Below are 19494 nucleotides of genomic sequence, written 5' to 3' on the forward strand. Positions count from 1 at the left end.
TAGAAAGTTTTTGCAAGACATACAAATATTCATACTGACAGGTGAGTGATATACATATAGATAGATATATACTATTCGGAATAAATCTATTCAATGGGTAACCTTATTTGAATATTATAAGTAAATCTATTGTAATAATTAGTCCGTTATTTATAGAATGTTGTATAAAATCGTTTTATTAAATTCATTTATTGCAGACTATTGTCCTCATCTTTTTAGTTGTTTCACATTTCGGCCAACTATTCCTTTGGAATTCATCAGGTGGTAAGCGCGACGGGATAGGAACTCCAAATCTTCTAACTGCATCCACAGCGATTACTGCCTTCTGTAGTTGTTGTCGTCTCACCACGTTTTGGCCAACTAATCCTCTGGCCGGCTTTGGGTAGGATTGAAACCACTTTCCTGGAACCGTAGAGAATTGTCTGAAGATAGCGGTTTCAATCACTCTTTGCATCATCATACAATTTGATTTTCTCATTCAAAAATAAAACTAATCAATTTACATATGTTCTTTTGTTTTGTCACAGGTACGTACATCACAGATTTTTCTTTTTGTTTTAGGGGGAATTCTAGAAAAGAATTATGGAATCTTAAACTGATACTTAGAAAATTTGTTTACTTTGAAAAGTAAAGATTTTATATAGCAGACTCATGGGAAAACTGCATCTTTTTTAAATTTTATGCACCAAAGATGAAGGATGAGCATTTAGCAGCTTCAGTAGGTGCAATATATTGTTGGATGGCATTCACCGTATTAGTGTTATATATTCGCTGCAGCCAGTCGTTCAAATGTGCTTTTCAGTCCATATAATTGCTAAATCTACTTTTGTCACTGGTCTACGATATATACACACTGACAGCAAATAAAACACAACATAGCTGATTTATAAAATATTTTGTTTATATTTTAAACCAACAGTTTTAGATTTACAGTTATGATGGGTGTTTGACATCGGTGAAGGCACAGGGGTGGGGGGGATGTTGGCGTTGAAGAATGTGTCAGCTTGTTCTGTCTGACCGACTGCCCCACTTTCTGTTTGTCAATTTATATTAGCAATACCAAATCATTTTTTCTTTTCATTGAATAAACTCAAATCAAGCATTATTGAAAAGAGTATAAAAAAGACAAAGAAATATTATCTTTATTATTTTTGTTTTAAATCAGCCCGTTAGAACTGGAGTTATGACTATTCAAAGTATCAAAGACACTACACATTTTGCTTTAAGTCAATCCTATTCAAATGCAGATAAGCTTGTGACTGAAAATGGTAGGAAATTTGCACAATTTACAGACTAAACCCATCTTTAAAAAGCTGTATCTTCAGATCTTATGATGAAATTTTAAACATAATACTATGAAGATTCAGCTGGTTGTATTTATGATAATCTCACTTGGTAACTTACGGAGTAATTAGCATATTTCAGTTTCATTTTAACGGCTTTAAGTAGAAACAAAGTCTCACACAAAACATGGATATCTTTGCTAATATCACAATAAAACAAGTAAATTCTGAAACAGTAAGAAAAAAAAAAAAAAAAAAAAAAAAAAAAAGAAAAGAAAACAGAAAAATGATTTCATCCAGATTTATTCTTAACATGTTATGAGCACAAATTAAGAATTTAGGTGGAGAATGCATTTGAAACATCAAATTTGGTGATGTTACTGAGGGGAGGGGAGAGAAGTTCTCGTTAATCTTGTCCCCACTGAGGAACGCTTGTATCATGACTTTTCAAACCCAATTTCTTCTGGATGTTCACTGCGAGCATATTAGAGCGAGAATCCAAGTTCTTGGTCTTCTCGATTACCTGCTGATAAGGAGAGATGGCCTTGGTTCCCATGACAACATGGCCAAGTTTGGAGTCAATCTTTGCATCCAGACGGGCATTACGGATCAGGTTGACAATCCAGTGTTCAGCTTCATCGGGAGTCATGTTCAGCTTTTCGGCCAGCATGTTGATACTGATGCACTCGTGGATACGGCAGAAGGTCTCAAAGATGAGCAGTCGTGCATTCTCAATGAAATCATCTAAACAGGCAGTCAAGAAGAAATCATTAATTAGCACAGTTTCACATTCTCGGAGTTTCTGCTGCGCTCCATCAAAATCAAAATTTACATATAGACATTCCACAAATTCTGTGATTGGGTCTCTGAAAGTGTAGGATTCTTGTTGGATGACTTTGACCAAGTCCTTCAGTACCTAAAGCAAAAAGAAAAAATAGGAATAAAATAATGGCAGACAAAGACATCTCCACATAACGGGTGGGGTGGGGGGGATGAATTTATAAAGGGTAAGACAGAAATTAATTTTGGTTGGCTGGTTTTATTTTACGGTATAATCAACCATTTTGGGGTTATTTAATATAGAATGTTTGTTGTACAGCATTAATTCTAGACAGGTTGAACCGGCTTCCTCCAAAGGGAATATTAAATTCATAGGCAATCCCCAGTTGCCTGCATAATACTGAATCCAGTGATTTTTTTTTGTGTGTGTGTGGGGGGGGGGACAACAAAAAAAAAACTTTGTTCTTTACATCTTTAATTCATTCATGGAATGGTTTGATCGTTTTGTAGGAAAAAAAATATATATTTTTGACTTTGCGAGAATATGCTAGAGTTTGAAAAGGGTGCATTTTTGTTCAGAAAGCCAGCATTTTCAGGTGGCCTGATCTGATAGAAGCAGAGGCCCTAACTCCAAGTCAAAATGGACCACATCACCTACATGGGGCCTCACTACTGAATGTCTTAAGGTCATACACAGGATAGAGCGTGATCAAGTTATATCAAACAAACTTACTCCAATCAAAAAACAAAAACACAAAACAAAAAAACTAGTTTATCTATTGCAGTGCGATACTGTGGACTGCCCACTCATCATGGAAGAGAAACTCCTGAGAATAAGAGGAAATAGTCAATAACACGAAAAGATATCGGAAGTAGTTCACAAAAAAAAAAAAAAAAAAAAAAAAAAAAAAGTTATCGCAGGAGATGATTAAGATGAGGATGGGGGGTGCTAAAGTCTTTTGAACACTCAAGACAGGAAGATACCTCACAGTTGGTAGTTGGTTTGCGGAAGTAGCATATTCAATTTCTGGGACCAAATTGAGTAGTCAGAGTTGCGGCTTGTAAAGATCAAAGCAGATTTGAGTCAGAGTCTGGCAAGAGCAAATCAGATCAAGCAGATGAATTGATGAAAATGGTCACCACAAATTATCTCAGGTCTTACCAAGGCATGGAACTTAACTATGGACACTAGTGTTGGGTTGGAGGTTCCATGTTTGATAAGGCGTCACACACAGAAAACTATCTTATACAAAATATATCAAAGTTTGCCAACTTCTTTACACTGCATTTGTTTGTGCATACTTGCAAACCAATTCTTGCAGTTTGGGCAAAAGCCAAGACGACATCGCCAGAACAAGCAGAAACCAAAAACTAAAAACATTGAGAGCAGTTGTCAAGGGACGGGCACATTAGAACAGAGCTGTAAAGCTGAAGAACTCCTGAATTAAACAAAAAGAAAAAAGAAGGGCTGTGAAAGAACCTATTCTTAAGACATACCAGTGAAATCTGTAAAACTGAAGCCCACGTTTAACATACAGTATTTTGGATCATGCATAGACAACCTTTACTTTGGGCCAGAATCAAGTTTTTTTTTTTTAGTCTAGATATAAGCAAAAAAAAAAAAAAAAAAAAGGCTATCGTAAGAACCAATATGAATTTATTGAAAAACAATTTGTTATATATATATATATATATATATATATATATATATATATATATATATGAATGACCATTTCTGTTCGCAGAATGGTCTCATGAAACCAACTATCACTTTTTGGTCTACACAACTTGAAACCTTGATATATAAAAGGATTTGGACTCGTGGAACAAATTTGATTTGGTTATTAGCCAGTAAAAATAGCTGCTTTTTAAAATTGGAAAAAAATTAGATCATAGTAGACCACTTCTACACATGTGCAAATATACATTTATACCTTTAACTTTACTTTTTTTTTTTTAAGGTTTTTATATGCTAATGGATTTTGCTTAGATGGTAATGAATAATGCTGGAGAGCTAGGTTTTGGTTTCAATTCTAGCTGATGGCAGCCAAGTCATTTTAACTTTAGAAATCACCACTATATATTGGGTACGATTTAATAAACAATATAGTATTGGCTCTAATACAAAACCTGCATGAATTAAAATATCAAATTTAAGCAACTGGGCAAAGAGGTTATGTACAGCAAAGTCAAAAACTATTAAACAAAGACCCATCAAGTTGGTATTGTCTTGCCCGAAATTTATAATACCTAAAATTTAGAAAAAATATTATTTTACAAGGTCAACTGGGCCCGATTTTGTTGGGAAGAGAGAGCAGTTAATGAAAACCTAAGAATAAGCGAAGTAAAAAAAAAACAGAAAAACGAACGTGACAAAAAAAAAAAAACATGTGAAAAATGGCTTAAATAACCCTGCTTCAATATTAAAATTTAAAAAAAAAAGAAAAAAAAAAGACATCTCACACCACAATTCGAACCCAAAACGTTTAGATAATGAGGCCGCGCTCTAAGCAACTGAGCTAAGACGACGTCGCCGAAATTGTGTCGCTTTTTCAAATATTTCAAATAAAAAAATAAAATAAATAAAATAAAAAATAAAAGAATACAAAGAATTTAAAAAATTCAAAGAAATTTCAAAACTCATTAAGATAAAGATTACTTTTAAAGTAGTTAATAAAATTCTTGTACATCATATTAAATAAGTTCTGACGTTTTTATCATAAATTTTTGAGAGCAATAAATATTACTTCAAGCAAACGTTTCGGCCGTTTTGCCCTCCAGCCCTCATCAGATGTTTTGTATCGAACTGGGGAACCGTTTGTTAGGAGTTTCGAACCCAACCCTTTATTATTATTACGGGGGTACCGTGTTCGGACTCCAGCTAGGCTCTGGGACATAGTTGCTGACTCTCTGTTTTGAATGTTACTTTTCACTGCCTTCGTTCAGGATTGAACTCAGCACCTTTGGATAACTGTAAACTTTGATAAAACTATTAACACGTCTGGTGGATAGTATGCTATCGGGGTAGTTGTTACGACGGAGAGTATTCTTCAACCTTAACTTCAACTCCCATCACCCATACAGTATCAAACATGGAATCGCATGCTGCTTACAACATCGAGCAGAGACAATAAGTAGCGACACCATTACATACCACCAAGAAATGGTCAGGTTGAAGAATACCCTCCGTCGTAACAACTACCCCGATAGCATACTATCCACCAGACGTGTTAATAGTATAAGAGAGGAGAATGAAACCCAAAAACCTCCAACGGTCTGCCTACCATACATACGAGGCATCTCCGAAAAGATTCAGAGAATATGTGCCCCCTACAACATCAATGGTATTCAAGAGCGAGTCAACACTCAGACGACACCTGGTACGAGTGAAGCCCCGCATGGAGGAGAACATGACCAAGAACTGCATATACTCCATCCCATGCAGTTGCAGAAAGGTTTACAAGGGTGAAACATGCAGCCCCCTTAAAGTAAGGGTGGAAGAACACCGAAAAGCGGTAACTTTTTTTTTTTTTCACAGTGATCACCACTTATCAAGGCCCGGAAGCCACTCAGGGATAAGGGTTATTGCAAGTACATTACGTTAGTGTGGAGATTTGATGAAGTGTTTACTTAAGGTGGCGGTTCATTAGGAAATTGTTAACATTGGACTTGAAGACATCCAAGTTGTAGTCTGGTGGGAAGCAGGCAGACGGAACAGAGTTCCACAGGCGTGCAGTTCTAAGAAAGAAGCTTTGTTCATGGAATCCGCGTTTTGATTTAGGCACAGATATAGAGTGGGGGAAATTTTTCACAGTGGATTCAGCTAGACAGGTGTTTTCGTGAAAGCTTGGCGAGGGGGGACCAGAGATTGGAGTTCAGACAAGCACCTGCCATGGAAATAACGATAAAACAAGGATAGGCTCGCAACGTCTCTTCTGTGGGAGAGAGGTTGCAGGGTAGAGAAAAGGACATCCCCCACTAAGCCACAAAGTCTATTTTGTACTCTGTCAAGGCAGGATAGGCTGTTTTTAGCAGCTCCTGCCCAGATATGGCAACAGTATTCCATCCTTGGACGTACTTGGCTTTTATATAGATAGAGAATTGCATCAGTAGTGAGATATCTTCTGGAGCGGTAGAAGGATCCCACCATCTTTCCAGCGACCTTGGCAACAGACTTGATGTACATGTTCCATTTCAGATCAGGAGTAAAGGTCAAACCCAGAAGCTTGTCAAAACATGGGGCCTCACCCAGACGAGAGCCATCTATCACAATTGATGCCAGATGGGGATCAGAGCGTTGATGATGTAAGGATAGGAGTTTGGTTTTGGATGCATTAAAGGTAACCAGCCACATCTTCCTCCACTGAACCACGCGCTAGAGATCAGAGGAGAGAGAATCAGAGAGAACTTTATCATTTACAGCCTTTGATGTGTTGCCGTAGATGGTCGTGTCATCAGCATAGATGTCAACGAATGATTTAAGTATGTGTTTAGGGAGGTCATTGATGTACCTATTTACAATGCCTCCCCACGGGACAGAATAGGGTCGTTTTTTAACGTGGAGAAAAGGTACAAAAATAAAAATTGTCTCAGTCGTGAAGGATTTCTGAAGAGAGTTGGGCCCAGGATTGGCCCCTGAGGGACTCCAGCATTTATATTACAGGCCTCTGATTTTTGTCCATCTACCACTACTTATAAGCCTATCGGAGAGAAATGATTTAATGATAGAGAAAACATTTCCAGTTATACCGTAGCTGGAAATCTTGTGAAGTAGACCCTTATGCCAAACCTTGTCGAAGGCCTTTGATATGTCAAGAGCAATTGCCCTAGAAAGGAAGCCTTTGTCAAGAGATTCACTAATCCTGTGGGATATAACCGTCAGCACATCTGCGGTAGATCTTGCAGAGCGGAAACCATATTGTGTGTCACTAAGAAGGTTATTCCTGCTGAGGTGGTTGACTATTTCTCTATTTAATATGGATTCCAGCAACTTACTCATAACACACAGGAGACTTATTGGTCTGTACTGAGAGGGAGATGACTTATCACCTGAATTCTTAAATACAGGGCAAACTGATGAGGTCTTCCAGGGAGTCGGAAAGCACTTCTCCTTAAGGCAGCGCTTAGTTTCGTAAGTATGGGAGCAAGTTCTGGTTGAAGCTTTTTTAACACTATAATTGGGATGCCATCAGGGCCAGTTGCTTTACTGGAATCTAGGTTCTTGATTAGCTTGGCGACCTCATGCACAGATATTTGTTTGTTACCTAGCTTGTTCTGCGTTATAGGAGGAAATATGGGGAGTTGATGGCCTTCATCGCATAGGGTAGAATTAGCTGCAAAGTTCTTTGCAAATAGTTTGGCCTTGTCTGACGCTGACGAGATGACCTCTGGTCCATTGATAATGGTTGGGATAGAACGCACACTCCTGTTCAGGATCCTATTTGTTATTTGCCAAAACTGGTGGGAACCAAGCCGCTGATCAGCTACCTTGGATTTAACAGACTGGGCATATAGCTCTCTTGCATTTTTTATTACTCTTTTACAGTGGTTGCTGGCAGTCCTGAAAGCAGCTTTAGTCTCGGTGCATCTATTACGTTGGTACCTATGGAAAAAGTGATTTCTGTGCGCGATAGCAGCAGCACATTCTGGGGAGAACCATGGCTGGCTGTTAGGTTTTTGTTGGAATTTTTTAGATGGTATGAATTGGTCTATGCCTACAATTAACCATTCGGTCAGATCTGATACTAAAGGGGAGACGGAAAAATCAGGTATAGCCAACCATGTCTGGATGGAGAGGGGGGACCATCACCCCCTATTGGATGAAGTAAAAATAATAAACAGAGAGACCCACTGGAAAGTGAGAAAACTTAAAGAAATAGCTCACATGCTCGGACATAACAACCTACTGAGCAAACCAAGCATAGAGCTGAATGCCATTTGGACACCTCTGATAGAGAAAACCTTGAACAACAACATAGGTTTAACATTAACAAAAACCAACTAAGAATTGTCCTAGTGACATATGGCCGAGTGGTCCTAGACGTTGTATCAAAGTTTACAGTTACTCAAAGGTGCTGAGTTCAATCCTGAACGAAGGCAGTGAAAAGTAACATTCAAAACAGAATCAGCAACTATGTCCTAGAGCCTAGCTGGAGTCCGAACACGGTACCCCCGTAATAATAATAAAGGGTTGGGTTCGAGACTCCTAACAAACGGTTCCCCAGTTCGATACAAAACACCTGATGAAGGCCGAAACGTTGACCAAGATGAGGAAGTCAATCCGACAATCTCAATCAATGAAAACACCTCATCTCAAAAATACAGACAATTACTTCAAACAAACAGTTCAAATTAAAAATATAAGAGAATTGTAATGAAAGAATCGTAAATCTAAGATATTTTTTAACAATGTGATTCCGATTCCCCCAAAATACATGATTCTTACGATTAACAATTCCGATTAATCATCCCATCACTAGTTTTGATTCTCTACGGTGGCACACAAGTCTTTTTTTCTTTTTTTTTTCCCCCCTCTCAAAAACCATCACTATATATTGGGTCCAATGTAATATAATAAATACAAAATCTGCATTAAAATATCATATTTAAGTGTATTTTAAAACCAGGCAATGCCAGGCGACCTGCTAATGTCTGGATAAATGCTGAATGTAGCTACTCAAGTTATTTCCAAGAGCATTGTCCGTATTCATTTTGTTTTGTTTTTTATATACATTTCATTTTGTTTTTTTATATACATTTCATTTTTACAAATAGCTGATCACATTTATTAGTACTAGTACTACCAAAGAAAGAGATTCTTTCTTGCAGACTCTACAATTTTTTTTTTTTTTTTTTTTAGGGGGAGGGGGGTATTATTTGGGTAGGCTTCTGTGGATTATAAAAAGCTTTTGTTGGACAAATTTGATTATGTATGCATGTTTTGGCCTGAAAAAATTTTGAAAAAATAAAAATGCTTACAAATAAGCAGGGCAGGCATATTTTTAAATTTAGGTTATTCGATTAAAAAAAAAAAAAAAAAAATCATTAGCCTTGCTTCATACTATCACCAAAATGGCATTCATTTCCTTCAAAAATACTATACCAACAAAAATAACTGAAAATAATGAAAACAATTTGTTCCAGACATTTTGTACCAGGTTAGTGATAATTTTTTTTTTTTTTTTTTAGTAAGTATCCTAATAAAACTAAGACAAGAAAAAGATTCTTGTTCTACAAAAGAACAACGAAGAAAACACATTGAATAGCGAAGATGATGGTGAACGTTGCCTGTCATTACAAGAAAACTTTTAAGTCATAAAGACCAATCCCAAATTCCTAAAATTCCAAAATATTCTACTCAAACTATTTTTAAAATCTACCAACATTCAGATCATCTTGATTCTCTACAGATTAAAAGAATCGGAGTTTGACTCTTGGTATTCTTACAAATTCAACTATCAAAACTTATGACTAGAATAATGTTTTACAAACTAAAAAAAAAATATTGGTAAAATGTTCATTCCTTATATCTCAATTATATGTTTCTACATGGACCAAACGATCCGTTGTACTTTTATTATGCAATCCATATTGTAGATTGATAAGAAGACCATTAACCAAGACAATCTATGTATTAATTTGGAAACCCTAATGATCTATCTTCTAAAAATTATTTTATTTTTCTTATAATTATGGTGGCCTTGGTGGGAAGCGAAATTATTTCCTATATGTTGTACAATACCTGTCGAGAGTATGTCAAATTGTTTCATATATGTATTTACATTACGCATCCAAGGGTCGGTAAAATTATTTTAAATGACATTAACTGCATCAGCTTTGTAAATGTTTAACAGCCGCTGAGGAATGTTGATGGGTTCAATTTTTTCTGCATGAAGGAATTCAAAAATTTATCCTTGCTTCTGACACTTCCCTGGGAAGGATTGTTTTCTTGTCTCAAACTGTCAATATCTGCAACAAAGAGATGAAACTTTCAGATTATGAATGTATGTGTTCAGTCATCATGCTGCAATTTGCAATCTCTTCTGAAACATTCCTCGTAGATGCACACAAATTGTTTTAACTAGAATAGGGATTCATAAAAAAAACAGTGCTTCTTGTTTGGACTTGAAGACGACTATATTGGAGTCAGCTGGAAAGCAGACCAGCACAACAGAGTTCCACAGGCAGATAGTTCTAGGAAAGAAGCTTTGTTAATAGAATTTGCATCTAGATTTAAGCACAGATAGAGAGGGGGGAGGAAGAAATGATTGCTATAGCTTAACAAGTGTTTTTTGTAAAAGTTTGACTGGGGGGGGGGGTCAGATTGAAGTTCAGACGAGCACTTGCCATGAAAATAATGATAAGAGCAGAGACAGGCTCACATCTGTGGGAAAGAAGTTGAAGGGAAGTAAAAAGGACATCAAGGTTTTGAAGCCGGTTTTGAACTTTCAGGATTCATACAGATTTTCAATGCCGATTTTCAAGGACTTTTCAAAGTTTTTCAAGGCCTTGTCCAGACAGAATTTAAGTTTTCAAAACAAAATTTGGGGCTCGTTTTACAATCCACAGAGATTCACAAAAAGTGGTCCAAATTCAAATATACAACAAATACGAAGCCTGTTTAAAAAGTATCCAACCTTTATTTTTTTCCACGTGGAATAGAGACGATAGCACGGCACCACTATACAGTGAAGAAAGACACGTTCATGCGCATGCGTAAAGTTTTGAATGAACTTCCAGCGCATCAGTCGCTGCCTGTCGGTCGCTGAGAGAGATGCTACACAAGGAGTTCATCAGATTACCGATTCTCTCAAGATGACTGAAAGTATTGAGCAACAGAACTGCATCAAATTTTGTCAATCTTGGTGATTCTCAGAGCAAAAAAATTCATAAGATTCTGCAGGTGTTTGAAGATGCAATGGGTGTAACACAAATTAAGGAGTGATTCAACCGATTAAAAAAAAAATAAAATAAATAAATAAAATTTTTAAAAAAAAAGCCGCACATCGGCGAAGAATGACCAGCGTTCTGGCAGGCCCCGAACTGTTCGGAGTGAAGCTGTTGGCAGATCATCATTCATGAGGGAACTGCCGAAGAGGTTGGAGTGAGTAAAGATTCCGCACATACAATTTTGCGTGATGATTTGGGCATGCACAGAGTGGCAGCAAAATTGGTAGCCAGATTTATGTCACCGGAACAGAAGGACCTTCTGGACACTACAAACACTGATCCTGAATTTCTGAACACCGTGATAAGTAGGGAGGAGTCATGAGTGTACATGTACGACTCAGAAACAAAAAGAGTCGTCGCAATGGAAGCATCTCAAGTCTCCAAGACCGAAAAATGTGCGACAGAAGCAAAGCAAAATCAAGGTGATGATGACTGTCTTCTTTGATATCCGTGGAATTGTGCATCATGAATACACATTGGGAGGACAAACAGTGACAAAGGAGTACTATCAAGGTGTTCTCCAGCATCTCCATGATGCAGTTCAGCGCAAAAGATATGTGGACTGCGAAAAATTGACAACTGCACCACGACAATGACCCCTGCACACTCCCTTGCGACTTCTGGTTGTTTCCAAACTTGGAGACGCCACTGAAAGGATCCCATTTTGAGAGTAGAGACAGAATGCAGAACACAACAGCGGAGATGAACACCATTCCAAAAGTAGACTTCTAAAGGTGTTTCCAGCAGTGGGAGGATCAGTTAGCTAAGTGTGTGCAAGCACAAGGGGTCTACTTTGAAGAGGATTAAGGTCCAAACCTAGCCAAGTATGTGAAATATTTTTCTGACTTAAGGTCAGATACTTTTTAGACAGGATTCGTAAATGTTACCATGACCAGTTACCTTGCAATCTACATGCATTAATTTTAAATACGTTTTTTTATTTTATCTCAAATACTCTTTACAACTCTCTTTACAACTTTTAAATTTTCAACCAAGATGGCTGCCGTCTAGTCCATTTTTTTTTTTTGGCCTGGCCAGTCTAATTTTTAAATTAATACAATTGGAGAATCTCATCCACGCAAGGAAAGTAGGTTTTAAAAGGGGGGTAACTTTCTGCCAGAAACTACTACCCCTCCCCCCCAAATTAAATTAAATGAGAACAAAAATAGACAGATTAGAATTTTTATCACGAAATTACCAGAGATAAAGAGGCATAACTCTTGTATCCACAATAATAGTATGCAGTTTGAGAACAATGCATTTCGATTTTATTTTCAATATTTAAAAAATATTTTAATGGTATTTTTATTAATACTTAATTTAACAGTATTTATTTCGTTTATTTTTAATATTTTGACAAAAAATTTACTGGGCATAAAGAATACAAGGCCTTTTCAAGAAATTTAAGACATTTTTTTATATTTTCAAGGTAATAATAAAAATAAGGTCTTTTCGATGCAAAAGTCATAATCCAAAGACTTGTCAAGTCTGTACGAATCCTGACTTTGTCAAGGCAGGATAGGCTGCTCGAAACAACTCTTGCACAGATACGGCAACAGTACTCCATTTTAGGACATGGAACAGTAAAATTATGCAAGCACTTTTCTGGTAACCTTGGCAATCGATTTTGATGAAAGTCTTCCATTTCAAGTCAGGAGTAAAAATCAGATCTAGAAATTTGTAAGAACAAGAGCCTCTTTTAGACGAGAGTCATTCATAGTAATTGGGGCTAAGTGAGGGATTGAGGTATTTTTACAAGGAAAGAAGTTTTACATGTGTGGCCTATTTTTTTTATTTTTATTTTTTTTTAATTTATTTTGGCTTGAACTTTGCGCTTTTTCAGATTTTGTTATATCATTTTTTCTGCTTTTTTGGCTGGATATTGTTTTGCACCAGAGATTATAGTAATAGGTAATTATTAACAGGAAAATTGGTGCAAGTCCAGATTAGCACTTGTGACGATAAACAAAAATAAACAAAAAAGCTTTAGTATGTACCTACCTCTCATGGAATGTCTGGGTTTTTTCTCATATTGAAGCACAGTGAAATGTTATTTGGTGCTAGTCAACTTATTGTTCCGCACTATTTTTGAATAATATTTTCAAGTTTAATTAAAGTTTTACGATACCTGTTTTTATTAAATTGTTAAGTGAAAGTACAGAATAGAAAGCCATTCTTAACATGGGATGGCAAAACTTTTTACCACCACTTATAACACTTGGGGCAACAAGCCCCACTAGTTTTTGAGTGTAAGCCAATCAGAAGCCCTTATATCAGTTGCTTCATTCAATGGAGGCAAGTTCAAACTGAAATTACAGGTGGAAATTTGCACTACATGGTTTTGATCATTCAGCGGCCATGTTGAAACCTAACAAACTTTTTTGCCTATGACAATCCTTCAGCAAAACTTCTGTTTTCACCAAGCTCTTACAAGTTCCAAGCTTCTCCACTGTGAACCAAGCCAATATTTAATTGAAGCAATGCTTTCATAATTTACATGACAAATTCTCAGATTATTTTTTTTTTCCTTGTCATCATGAATGCTGATCAGCTCCAGTGTTATTTTTAGCTTGACAGAAGATAGAATGTTGAGATTTATTGATGTGATCAATGGAACAGTGTTCAGCATAGCTTTGCCTAGCTTACATGATGAAATTTGATCTGCATTTTTGTATAAGGTACTTTTAAATGAAGGGAAATGCCACAAGAGTGTGTTATGAGGCTGAATTCCTACAGGTGCTTAATGCGTCATTCCCAAGAATTGAAATGCCTAATAATCACATTTTTTTTATAAAAAGATACGTCCAAGGATCGAGTACTGTTGCCACATATGGGCAGGAGCTGCTAGAAAAGACTTGTCCTGCCTTGATAGGGTTCAAAATAGACTTTGTGGCCTGGTGGGAGATGTCCTTTTCTCTTCGCTGCAACCTCTGTCTCACAGAAGAGATGTTGCGAGTTTGTCTCTGCTTTATCGTTATTTTCATGGAAAGTGTTCAACTGAGTTTTAATCTATGGTCCCCCCCCCTCGCCAAACTTTCACAAGAAACACTAGACTAGCTGAAAACATTATCAATAATTTTCCCCACTCTTTATCTGTACCTAAACCTAAACAGATTCCATGATCAAAGCTTCTTTCTTAGAACTGCACGCCTGTGGAATTGTCTTCCGTTTTCCTGCTTTCCAGCTTTCTATAATATGGTTGTCTTCAAGTCCAACGTGAACAAATTTCTGATGAGCCGTTCCACTTAAGTTAACAAATTTACCGAACTTCCATTACTATCGATTACTATAGTCCTTTAGACTACTCTACACTCTTTAACCCTTATCCTTGAGTGGCCTATCGGCCTTGATGAGTGGTGACGTTTATGTAAAAAAAAATAAAATAAAATAAAAAATAAAAAGCAATACAAATGATATTTCAGCCACAAAACTGGTTTGTATAAGCTTTCACATTACCGTTTATTTGATTGGCATTCAATTTGTCTATTGTTTATAACTTGGTGCTTAATGCCCCCACATTTTATGTTTTCATAGAATGGTGCGGACCTACAAGAAAAAGGAAAGTGGTGGGCAAATGAACTTCAACAACAGTCAGGCGATGAATGACGCATATAATGCAGTCATGAATCGACATATGTCTGCCAATTGAGCATCAAAACAATTTGGTGTGAACAAGAAATCGTTGCTTCGCCGAACGAAAGGTGAAATCTCTGTGGATGCCCATGTTGGCAGACAGACGGCACTGTCTCCCACCCTTGAAACTGAACTGGTAGAGTGCATCAAACTAATGTCTGAATAGGGCTGGGGCTTCTCATAAGAGGAAGTAAAAGATATAGTTCAAGACTGTGTGCACAATGAAACTCGACACTCCCTTCAAAAACGGACAGCCTGGTCGGGACTGGATTGATGGATTTCTTTCTCGCCATCCTGACATCACACCAGGGAAGACGGAACACCTCAGTTTCTCAAGAGCTGCAGCAGAGTGTCCAGAAGTAATTGAACATTGGTTTGAACTCTTGGACAATATTTTAACCACTGCTGGCGTGAAGGACATGCCATGCCAAATCTATAACACAGATGAAAGTGGCTTTATCACTGACCCCAAGTCAAAGTCGTTTTGGCTGCAAAAGGATCAAAAAGAGTTAACCAGCACATTGCTGGATCTGGCAGAGGACAGATCACTATGAACTGTTCTGGCACTGCCAGTGGAAAAGTTCTCCCTCCGTACATTGTGTACAAGGGCAAAAACATCAACGAAGCATGGTGCACAGCTGGTCCTGACGGAGCATGTTACTCTACCAGGGAGAAAGGGTGGATGGAGGGCCCACAATTTCTCGACTAGTTCACCAAGCTGTTCCTGGTCAACACAAGAGATGTCAGTGATGGGTCTTGATATTTGATGGCCATCTTTCCCATGCCTTGGTTCAAAAAGCAAAGGTGAACGTCATTCTCTTGCGACTTCCGGCCTACCTCACTCATCTGCTGCAACCGTTTGATCATGCCGTGTTTCAGCCTGTGAAACTGAAATGGCAACAATTGTTGTTGAAGTTTGCCAGAACACACAGGGGACCAGTGGGCAAGAAGGACTTTCCCAGCCAGTTAAAAAACCTGTTTGAAGAGTCTTGAGCTTGAGACTATCAAAGAAGGCTTCAGTTCAACAGGGATTTGCCCATTCAATCCCCAAGCTGTCAGTTTGATCGGCCGCAAGTGAACACACCATCACTATCTGTCACCTCTTCCCTCAAAACCCCCACCCCATCTGGCACTCTCTCAGACCACTTGCCTGCTTGTCCTTCATCAGGAACTCAGCTCCCCTGCAATCTACTGCCCCTTCATCAGGAACATTATCTGCCGCCCTTTCATTGGAAACGCCATCCACCCTTTACTCTGTACCCTCACCTTCACTCCCTGCTGGATCATCAACTGCTCATGTGTTATCTCATGTCCATGGTGTTTCATCCTCCCCTTTGTCTATTAGGGACTTTTTCTTTGTGCAGCTAAAGACTCATTTCTCCAATAGAAGAGGAAGATCAGCGAGAGTTCAGCGCTTTCGCTATGGCAAAAGTCTCACAGAGGAGGATTGTATCCAGATGTTAAGGGAGGAAAAGCCTGCAAAGAGGGGCAAAACCACCCAAAAGGACACAAAACGCCCAGGATCATGGAGCCTGACTGGCTCCGACTCATCAGATGACACTGAATGTGGACGGTGTGGACAAGCTGGTGGTGATAACTGGATACAGTGTGACGTTTGTAGCCTCTGGTATCATGCCAAATGTACAGACATCACTGGGAGCCTTAAAGATATGGAAGATGAGGAGTGGCTGTGCGATTTTTGCACTAAATAAGGTAGGTGCTTAATGCCCTAAAATCTACCAAAATAGAATTACGTATGTGTTAATAAAAAATTAAAATAAGATATTTCTTATGGATTTTTATTCCGACAAGTGGTGAATATTCATAACAGGTAAAGAAAATTATGATACGTTTCATTTTAACATTTGATTCAGATTTTTTTTTTTTTTAGATGATTTGTGCTCATGCACCTAAAGTGCGGCGTCTATTACCCCCTGTTATCCTATTGTAAAACTAAACTTAATACTATTTAAAAATAGCGCGGATCAATAAGTGCACTAGCACCAAATAACATTTCACTGTTTCGATAAGCTTTTTGTTTATCGCCACAAATGCTAATCTGGACTTGCACCAATGTTCCTGTTAATAATTACCTACAACTATAAACTCCGGCAAAAAAAAAAAAAAAAAAAAAAAAATCCAAACAAGCCAAAATAAAAAAATAATAATTTCTTATTAGGAGCTCCCTAAGTCGAACTCGGAGCCGATGCGTATTTCGCTAGAAGGGTCTCGTCTCACTCGTGTACGTCCGCCTTATTTATTTTTGTTTGAATTTTAACCTTTTCTGAAAAGTTTTTACCGACACTAATTTAGGACATTGCCGAATATATAATACATGCACTATTGCACTGCACTGGTACTTCTGCATTTATGAACCCGCGATTTCCACGAAATGTGACATGTGTTTTAGGCTCGCTCGACCATTTCTGGTTATTCCACTCATCTGCCGGGCACATTCGAGTAACTTCGTGGAAATCACAGGTTCATAAATTCACGAGTATCCATGTACTTTCAAAATATCTACCTTCACAATCGATCCAGAGCACTAAATGCATACAATGTACGAATATTGAGGATGAGCAACTTTCTCTTTTCAATTAAAAACTGAATTATCTCCCCTTGATTAGCGAAAAACCGGAAGTCGACACCAAATTGTAGTAGTCGTATTTCTTAGCACATGTGGTGTGATTAAAAAAAAAGTGTTAAAAATATAAGTGGTTCAGAAAGTTATAAAACAAAATTGAAAAATCTAGGATTTTTTTTTTTCATTTATTTACCTAATTTCTTTTCTGCTTGGTGAATACACCAAGTTCTGCTAAAAAATTATAATGCGTATAATGTTTAGTCGGATGTTATTTTGATTCACCCGATTATTCTGTACTTTCACCTGACAATTTAATAAAGTTACTGTAAAAAGTGAATTTAGCTTGAAAATCATAACATTAAAAAAATTTTTTAAATGGTGCTTATGCACTTTTGTTACCGCGCTTTTTCAAAATAGTATTTTCAAATTAAATTCAAGTTCTACGATATCGTTTATATTAAATTGTTAAGTGAAAGCAGAGAATAGAAAACACTCCCTTCATGTTAAGAAGGGCTTTCTAAATAACGTTACTTTAGTACGGTAACAAACGTGCATAAATACCAAAATAAAAAAAAAAAAGGTAAATTTTTACAACGTGCCCCAGCGTATTATAAACACCCCAACCTCCCCATGTTAAGAACGGCTTTTGGAATAAACACCCCCAACTTCCATGTTAAGAACGACTTTCGAGGTTTGGGGGGGGGGGTTTATTCCGAAAGCCGTTCTTAAGATGTGGAGGTTGGGGTGCTTATAATACGCTAGGGGACATCGTAAAAATTGACCAAACAAAATTGTTCATTTACCTGTCGTCGCCGGCTTTTATTGGTAATAACAGCTGTTGTTAAATATCTCAAAATATGAGGACAGACCGTCTGGATAGCATTCAGGTAGTTGGCCTGGTAAAGAAACAAGTCGATGATGAGATCGCGGCCTTTCGGATGATTGAAATAAACAAATAATGACCAGTGGACGAACCAGGCCCTTTGCTGGAGCGATTGCAAAGCAGAGTTGAAAGCCGCATTGCTATCAATGAACTCGCGAAGCCGGTTCAAGTCATCAAGTGCCGCATCCCAGTTTTGCATTAGGATTTCCGAGGCCAGTTTCCCCCAGAGTGTACTCATGTACAACTTGTCGTTAGAAGGCAAAAGAGTGCGCACAAAATACAGATACTGTGCCGTGCCCGAATAATTACCGCACTCATATTGAAACTTAGCGTAATTGTATAATGTCTGTACCATGTTATCGCTAACTTGATGCTCAGTATGTAGGTATTCCATGAGCTGGACTCCATCTCTGGCATTTTCGATTTGCTTTAAAACATCATCTTGCTCCATCAGATTCGTTATCTTCTCGGTCTGTTCTTGGAGTTTCTTCAGTTGACCAACGACGTCTATTCTTTTCTGGCGGAGAGTGTTAGGGACATCTTGGTTAGGGTATAGGCTCCTATGTACATCCATAGCAAAGTCCACCATGTTTGTGTTGCTGAGCAAGTCTAATTTTCCTCGTAACATTTCTTTTTCATCGTAAACTTCTTTGACTGATAAGAATTCTAATAGTGGAAAGACCAGATGCCGGTCTAAATATTGGCCCATTCGGGTCGTCAAGTCAAAGTTCGCCATATTGGTTACGAGTAATGGCGGCGAAAAGGGAAGAACCGCGCAGGATTTATTCCAAAATCAAAAATGGAGACGGAATCCGAAACAACTTCCGGTAAAGGAATTATTTAGAAAGTTGAAAAATGATATATTCTTTTAATCCCAAAACATTCATTACTATCACAAGTTTGTTTAATAATGATATAAAATAAGTTAAAATTAAATTTAGTTAGATAAATAAAGTTTTTCGATATTTTCACTCACTCGTTTACCATGTGACTCATGGAGACCGACAATGGGGTTACAGCAAAAGTAAAAATTTGTAAAAAAACGAAACGAAAACATTCATCAGTTAGCAAATAGTTTCCATTTTGTGTTAAATTTTATTAAAATCTATGTAAGATCATATAATATTAATTTTAAAAGTAACAATGTTAAATTTTAGTCTTTAAAAATACATTTTAAAATATATTTCAATTCTAAAAATGTTACAATAATAAATACATTTAAAAAGTGGTTTCTGAAAAAAAAAAAAAGTAAAACATTAATCTTTAGTTACCTCCCTAAGAGGGCAAACTTATACACAAGGTCAGTTTTTAATTTTTGAGAAATCCACTTCTTCAAAATGGGTCACTATGGATTAGGAACAAAAATTAAAATTACCTCAGTC

General features: G+C 37.3%; 1 protein-coding gene across 1 annotated transcript; it reads right to left on the reverse strand.

Moving 5' to 3' along the window:
• Positions 1 to 1568: 1568 nt before the first annotated feature.
• Positions 1569 to 19106, reverse strand: LOC145286291 (eukaryotic translation initiation factor 3 subunit E-like). The gene is made up of 2 exons (XM_080135151.1): positions 18033 to 19106; positions 1569 to 2199 (listed from the first exon to the last, which is right to left on the reverse strand). The coding sequence occupies exons 1-2, from the start codon at positions 18846 to 18848 to the stop codon at positions 1690 to 1692; spliced, it is 1326 nt and encodes a 441-aa protein (XP_079991277.1). The 5' UTR covers positions 18849 to 19106; the 3' UTR covers positions 1569 to 1689.
• Between the last annotated feature and the right edge of the window lie 388 nt (positions 19107 to 19494).

Source organism: Euprymna scolopes, chromosome 10 (assembly GCF_053919585.1).
Source record: "Euprymna scolopes isolate OS-2025 chromosome 10, ASM5391958v1, whole genome shotgun sequence".
NCBI lineage: Eukaryota > Metazoa > Mollusca > Cephalopoda > Sepiida > Sepiolidae > Euprymna > Euprymna scolopes.

Coding starts and splice junctions, on each gene's coding strand:
- LOC145286291 (XM_080135151.1), bottom strand. CDS start 18,848: ATGGCGAACTTTGACTTGACGACCCGAATGGGCCAATATTTAGACCGG. Junction 2,200..18,032: donor ATAAAAGCCGGCGACGACAG/GTAAATGAACAA, acceptor TTTTTGCTTTAG/GTACTGAAGGACTTGGTCAA.